The 7500-nt window shown below is 47.0% G+C and overlaps 1 protein-coding gene across 1 annotated transcript in view; it reads right to left on the minus strand.

The window, feature by feature from the left end:
• The window catches only part of LOC123511652, a 94058-nt gene extending 87732 nt beyond the window's left edge, over positions 1 to 6326 (minus strand). The window contains exon 1 of the mRNA XM_045267695.1: positions 5340 to 6326. Within this exon, the coding sequence (XP_045123630.1) occupies positions 5340 to 5593 (254 nt within the window). The 5' untranslated portion in view covers positions 5594 to 6326. The remainder of the gene's footprint in view (positions 1 to 5339) is intronic.
• Positions 6327 to 7500: the final 1174 nt, after the last annotated feature.

Genomic DNA, 7500 nt, shown 5'->3' on the forward strand with positions numbered 1-7500 from the left:
TTCTAGAAGTTCCTTTCATATCGCCTCCCTATTGTTCCTCTATCCCCATTTCCCTCCCCCGATCTTTCCATTTTCATATATTCTGTTATATTTTTATTATGCGAAAGGGAAAGCCAGCCAAGGGCAACAAAAATGAAAAAAAAGGCCCTCTTAATTGCCAGTTCCCTTAAAGATTAGTAGAGTCAGCCAAAAGTCTGCTACAAATGTCTTAAAAGCATTAAAAGAAGTCAAGTCGTAGGAAGATGAAAATACAGAAGCAGGCAGGGAGTTCCAGAGTTTACCAGAGAAAGGTCTGAATGATTGAGAGAACTGGTTAACTCTAGCAAGATAAGTCGTGTAGAATTGTGAAGTCTTTGTCTATAGGAATGTTTAGTGTTCAGTTGCGTGAGTGTGCGTCTTTGAAAGCTGCTTGGCTTGTTGCTGTCTGCCTCCAGTGCTGAACGAGTGATGGAAAAAAGAAAGATTGTCAAGAAAGAAAACGTGGAGGCGGAAGAGTAAGAAAGAGAGCGTGTCTATGCAAGGGAAGACTGTGGAGTTTTGGTAACGCAACTGTTTATATTGTCTGGTACGTCTTGAGGTGATAGTGATGTGTCCTGTACTTCTTCCCAATGGTTCCTTCGTTTTCTCTTTCTTTTCCCCTTTTCCCTTGTTTATTGTTTACATGGAGGCTACAAAATACAAGTGAGGTGAAATGAAACACTATTCATTGGATTGGTCTGGTTTATTGTAAGACTGGTGAAAGAACATGTCTTAAAAACAGCTTAATCAACCTTAACAAATCGCTATAGTAAAGATTTGCTTTGTGTTTTATATGCAAATCAGCTGTGTGTGTGTGTGTGTGTGTGTGTGTGTGTGTGTGTGTGTGTGTGTGTGTGTGTGTGTGTGTGTGTGTGTGTGTGTGTGTGTGTGTGTGTGTGTGTGTGTGAGACAACTAGCCCTATTTTCAAGGCAGTTTCTTCTTTTAATTAACCAGGAATCTTGCTAATCCTTCACCATAACCATGAAAATAGCCTTAAAAACACGAATACCTTCAAGTAAAGCCTTTGGAAAGCAGTGATGGTGAGAAAGCAAAGCGTTTCAGAAAACATGCCATAGTTTAATCTTTGGATGTATGTTCTTATGTCCACCTCCAGCTGACCCCTTTAACTTTCTTATCGGCTTAGACTCTTACAATCTCCTCCTCCTCCTCCTCCTCCTCCTCCTCCTCCTCCTCCTCCTCCTCCTCCTCCTCCTGCTAGAACCATTCATTTTCCTCTTCAGGCAAGTGCAAATCCTCTTTCAGTTGTTCCTCCATGATCTGCCGCTCCAGCGCTCTCCTTACCCTGTCCTGCCTCTTAGCTCTTACTCGTACAAACTCCTTCTGCTCCTCCTCCTCCCTTCCGTGTCCTCTGAAGGCAAGTGCAAATCCTCTTTCAGTTCTTCCGCTGTAATCTACCGTTCCAGCGCTCTTCTCGCCCTGTCTTGACTCTTGGCTTTTACAGTGTCCATCTCCTCCACCTCCTCCTCCTCTTCCTCCTCCTACCACTCTGCCTTTTTCTCTTCAGGCAATTGTAAATCCTCTTTCAATTCCTCCGCTATTATTCGCCGTTCCAGCGCTCTCCTCGCCCTGTCCTGCCTCTTGGCCTCAGCTTTGGTGCGACGGGGCGGCGCGTCACACCACTCCCCGAACAACTCACGGCTCAGGGTTGTCAAGGCGTCCTCCTTCTCCCACTCGTCGTTGTTATTAGCTTGTTGGGGACTCTGCTTCTCCTCCTCCTCCTCCTCCTCCTTGCCTTGGTATTTCCTGTGGTGTTCTTTGGTCTGAGAAGAGCAACTTGGTTTGTGTTTCTTGGTGAGGGACGAGCGAGTTGGTGTGTGTTTCTTGGTGAGGGACGAGCGAGTGCGTGTGTGATTCTTGGTGAGGGACGAGCGAGTGCGTGTGTGATTCTTGGTGAGGGACGAGCGAGTTGGTGTGTGTTTATTGGTGAGGATGAGCGAGTTGGTGTGTGTTTCTTGGTGAGGGACGAGCGAGTTGGTGTGTGTTTCTTGGTGAGGGACGAGCGAGTGCGTGTGTGATTCTTGGTGAGGGACGAGCGAGTTGGTGTGTGTTTATTGGTGAGGGATGAGCGAGTTGGTGTGTGTTTCTTGGTGAGGGACGAGCGAGTTGGTGTGTGTTTCTTGGTGAGGGACGAGCGAGTGCGTGTGTGATTCTTGGTGAGGACGAGCGAGTTGGTGTGTGTTTATTGGTGAGGGATGAGCGAGTTGGTGTGTGTTTCTTGGTGAGGGACGAGCGAGTTGGTGTGTGATTCTTGGTGATGGACGAGTGAGTTGGTGTGTGTTTCTTGGTGCGAGATGAGGAGAACAGGGGGTCTTCCTCGCAAGTCTTTCTGGTGACGGAGGAGCAGGTAGTAAGGTCTTTTCTGTGGTCTCTCTTGGTGACGAGTGAGGCGGCACTGTGGTCTTCCCTGCGGTCTTTCTTCGTGAGGGACGAGCGAGTGGCAGGGTCTCTTCCGCGGTCTTTCTTGGTCAGGGGCGTATGGGTAGTGAGGTCTTTCCCGCGGTGTTTCTTGATGAGGAGAGAGCAAATGGCGGGGTCTTTCTTGGCCAGAGACAATGAAGCAGCGGGGTCTTTCCTACTTCCCTTGATAGTGAGAGGCAGTGAAATGGTGATGTTTTGGGGCAGAGGCAAGGAAGTGAAGCGGTCTTTTCCTCGGTGTGTTTTCATTAAAGGCGAGCAAAGGGTGGAGTCTTTCTTGGTCAGGGAAGAAAGACTGGTTGGGTCTTTCCTGAGGGACCTCTTGATCAGGGGCGAAGTGGCAACATCTTCCTCGGTCATTGGTAAGGAGATGGTGGGGTCTTTCCTGCGACCTTTCTTGCTCTGGGATGGATTGGTGGCGTGGTTTTTCTTACTCGGGGTCAGACAAGCGCCTTTATTAGTCAGGGATGGTCGGGAAGTGGTGTTTCTCCCGCGTTGCTTTTTGGTGAAGGGTGAGCAGCTGGTTGGGTTGTCCTGTGTCAGCTTCATGGCAGTGTCGGGACAGTGCACGTGTGTTGTGTTCTGTGTGAGCTCCTACCGTTTGTGGTTCCAAGTGAGTGTTGAGGCGTAGAAGGCGTTGGAGTGCTGGGCGTGCTGGTTTCTATAGCTGTCTGTGCCTGCGTGGCCTCCTCCTTTGCTGAATCTGCTCTGGAAGTGACGAAGAGGGAAGGCTCTGGAATCAAGTCTCAGCTCTTTCTTTCCTCGTGTGTGTGTGTGTGTGTGTGCGTCCGTACATCAGTGGCCAGAGTTGCTCCACAGTCCACACCAGCCTTCATAACGGTATCTTCACTACTCTATAGTTATGAACAATTCCTTATCGTAAAAATTCTTAGATATGAATACGAAATTTTTTTTTCTTTCAGCAAATCTTTGACTAAGGAGGTCTTACTTAACAAATGAAACTTATTCAGTAGAATGTCAGCTTCAGATTTTTTTATTTATTTATTTTTTTTTTTTTTATTTATTTTATTTTTTTTTTCCCAGTGAGAGAGTAGTTACTTTCCTCCATGATCGAGATAGAGAGTGAGTGTATGAGTGTGTGAGTGGTGTGTGTGTGTGTATTGTCCCGCAATCTTACCCACACACACGACTGTGAGCCAATCATTAACACTTACAAAAAGACAGTCACTCGTCCACCCCCCTCCCCCACACACACATTTAGTTTTACACATCCAGCTTTCTCAATGGTGTGTGTTCACCTTCTCTGGTCCTCCTGCTGGTCTTATTTCCCATTGTTTTCATAATATTTATCTGGCTCTCTCCTTGATCCCCACCATTACCTCTGTTTTGTGGCCGCCGCTCACATTCCTCACAGGGACTCGAGTGTTACTAAGGAATAAACGTGTGTGTGTGTGTGTGTGTGTGTGTGTGTGTGTGTGTGTGTGTGTGTGTGTGTGTGTGTGTGTGTGTGTGTGTGTGTGTGTGTGTGTGTGTATCTCCAAAACAAGACTATCATACGTGAATTTTTTTTCCCATTTGTTATTTTCTATTCATTTTTCATTCATTCATCTCTCTCTCTCTCTCTCTCTCTCTCTCTCTCTCTCTCTCTCTCTCTCTCTCTCTCTCTCTCTCTCTCTCTCTCTCTCTCTCTCTCTCTCTCTCTCTCTCTCTCTCTCTCTCTCTCTCTCTCTCTCTCTCTCTCTCTCTCTCTCTCTCTCTCTCTCTCTCTCTCTCTCTCTCTCTCTCACCTGTACTGCCACACATGCGCCACAACCACTTCCTAGGTCAACACCGAAGCCGCAGGACTGGTGATGAAGGTTGTGGTGGTGCTGGTGGTCGTGTCAGGGGAGCAGTATATTCTAATGGTGGTGGTGGTGGTGGTGGTGGTGGTGGTCTACTTTCTATGGTTAATAAGGACTATTATAGTTGTGGTGATGTTGTGGTGTTGATAGCTTTGTATATCTAGTATGAATAGCCAGCATGTCTGTGGTGGTGGTGGTGGTGTTGTGGGTGAGGGTGGTGATGGTGGTGGTGGTGATTCACATAAACATAACTATGATGGTGATGGCGGACGACATGATGGTGTAGTTGTGATGACGGTGGTGGTGATGGTAATACTAGTGGTGACTGGAATTGCAAGAACTCCAAACGCGCGTGCACACACACACACACACACACACACACACACACACACACACACACACACACACACACACACACACACACACACATATATATATATATATATATATATATATATATATATATATATATATATATATATATATATATATATATATAAAAAGAAACACATAAGGAAATTGGAGAGACTACAAAAAATGGCTACAAGAATGGTTCCAGAATTTAAAGGGATGACATATCAGGAGAGACTAAAAGCTATGGATCTACCAACCCTGGAACAGAGAAGAGAGAGAGGGGATCTGATACAAGTTTATAAATTGATTAACGGAATGGATCAAGTGGATAATGAGAAACTAATCCTTAGAGAAGAATATGACATTAGAGGCACAAGATCGCATATTAAGAAAGTGAGGAAGGGAAGATGTCTGAGAGGTGTTAAAAAATTTAGTTTCCCGCAAAGATGTGTTGAGACTTGGAACAGTTTGAGTGAGAAAGTGGTGTCAGCAAAGAGTGTACATAGTTTTAAAGAAAAATTGGATAAGTGTAGATATGGAGACGGGGCCACACGAGCATAAAGCCCAGGCCCTGTAAAACTACAACTAGGTAAATACACACACACACACACACACACACACACACACACACACACACACACACACACACACACACACACACACACACACACACACACACACACACACACACACACACACACACACACACACACACACAGAGTACTCACCACAGAAAGCAGACGTCAGGAGGGGAGCGGCCATGATGAGGACAGCTGTACAGATGCGGCTCCTCGCTGTGTGTGGGCGTGGGCGTGGGCGGCGGGGAGGTGTAGGTAGGTACGGGCGGGGGTGGGTGGCGAGGTGGGCGGCGGCAGGTAGTCCTCTCCATCTTGGCCCACACCTCCACCAGGTACTGCCGCCCCAGCCACAGGAGGAAGTGAACCTGAGGGTGCTGGAATACACGGTGTAGCGCCTGGCCCATGCTGGAGGCGCCGTGTCTACCGCCCGCCTCACCTCCGCCGCCCCCGCCTTCTGAGGGGCATGCCTGGGTGTCCGTGTCGCCTTCCGCACGTGCCCTGCTCCTCAGTGTCACTCAGAATCACGTGGTGCCCTAGTATTTCCAGCACTCGAGGGACTTTAGTTTGTACATGTTCTTAAACGCTTCGGGATCTCATAGACTTCTCGTATTTTCAAGGCCACAAATATCAAGCAAGTTTCTCACGATTTTTCTTTTCTAATTTTCACAATTGCTGATGCAGAATCTTTGTCAAATAATTTTTAGAATCATGAATGCACTCTTGAAAACTCTGTTGTCCTATATAGTTTCTTAATCAAAGGTAGTCGAGACGAGACGTATTATCACAGTACACTGATACACGACACAGGTCACCGTAAGGATCACTGAGTGTCACGTCACGCCGCACACGCTACCAACGCCACTGTCACGTGTCACGGTGGAGGAGATCACCGCTGCGCTAGGAGCAGCAGTGAAGGAATCGAGAAGAAAGGGTGGTGAGGTGTGAGTAGAGCCTTGCCTCGCGTGGCAGTCCTAACGCGCGTCTCGCAACAATGGCAAACTTGCAGTGTTGTACCGACCCGCACATGACGCGCCTCACCCATTGTTGGCCCACTGAGCCGCCCTAGATTGAAGGCACATGGCGGCGGCGATCACCGACACCCACCGAACCACAGAACACGTTGCTGCATCAACCAAAATTTTTAAAGCCCACAGGAATTTGAACACTTACCAACACTTGTAAAACTTGAACACCACTTTAACTAAAACACCATTCGATATATATCTTTAAAGATTTTCACGGGAAATTGAATATATTTGTAAGCTGTTTTTGTGATCACGCCTGAGATATTGACACCTTTTGGAACACTACTGATACATTATTAGAATCTGAACACACTGTAACACACTTTTGAAATACACTACTACGAAAGACACTTCACACACACACACACACACACACACACACACACACACACACACACACACACACACACACACACACACACACACACACACACACACTAGTATACCATTTCACATCTCAAAACACCTTTAAAAATCTAACCACACACGGGTACACATAATAACACCTATGGGAACTCCGAAAAGCATTAGGACACTTGATAGGAGATATATATACACTTAGTTACATGCACTATATTCCTAGAGGTCCTAGATACTCGACACAATTACCACTCCACCTCCGTGCTTTTCTGCGTCTGCTTGCATATACATTGCATCGCCCCTTCCCCCCTCCTTCCTGCATGTACCCTCTTCCCTCTTCCCGCCCCACAACAGCTGCACTTCCCTGCCAGGCGGCCTTGAGGCGTGGCTGGAAGGTATGTATGTACTGTACTCCTGCAAGGGGATCCACTGGGACTTAATAAAACTGGTTCCTTTCTGTCACCATACGAATGATTTCTCTCAATGTTAGTTCTCTCTCTCTCTCTCTCTCTCTCTCTCTCTCTCTCTCTCTCTCTCAAGGTCACGTAGATCCCATGGGCGGAAACACAGTTAATGGGTGAAACAACACGCGCTTCTCAGACATCGCTTCCGCCGCTGAGTTACCGGACGCTCAGGTGACGGCGGCGGTGTTGGAGCGGGAAAAGAAAGCAGAGAACAGTAAGCACGATAGAAAAACTTACTCCCTGCGCGCCGAGGACAGGAGAACTGGCTGTGTGTTGTTAGGATAAAGGAGAATATCAAAGGGTAGAGTGAACACAAAGAGAACACAGTGAAGGTGACTTAGATATCAATACAAAGGCTGAAAAAAACAGGAATTAGACAACTGAGAGAGAGAGAGAGAGAGAGAGAGAGAGAGAGAGAGAGAGAGAGATTATGTAGTTGGTCGACGGAAAGTTTAATGTAAT

The sequence above is a fragment of the Portunus trituberculatus genome, chromosome 31 (assembly GCF_017591435.1).
Source record: "Portunus trituberculatus isolate SZX2019 chromosome 31, ASM1759143v1, whole genome shotgun sequence".
Lineage (NCBI taxonomy): Eukaryota > Metazoa > Arthropoda > Malacostraca > Decapoda > Portunidae > Portunus > Portunus trituberculatus.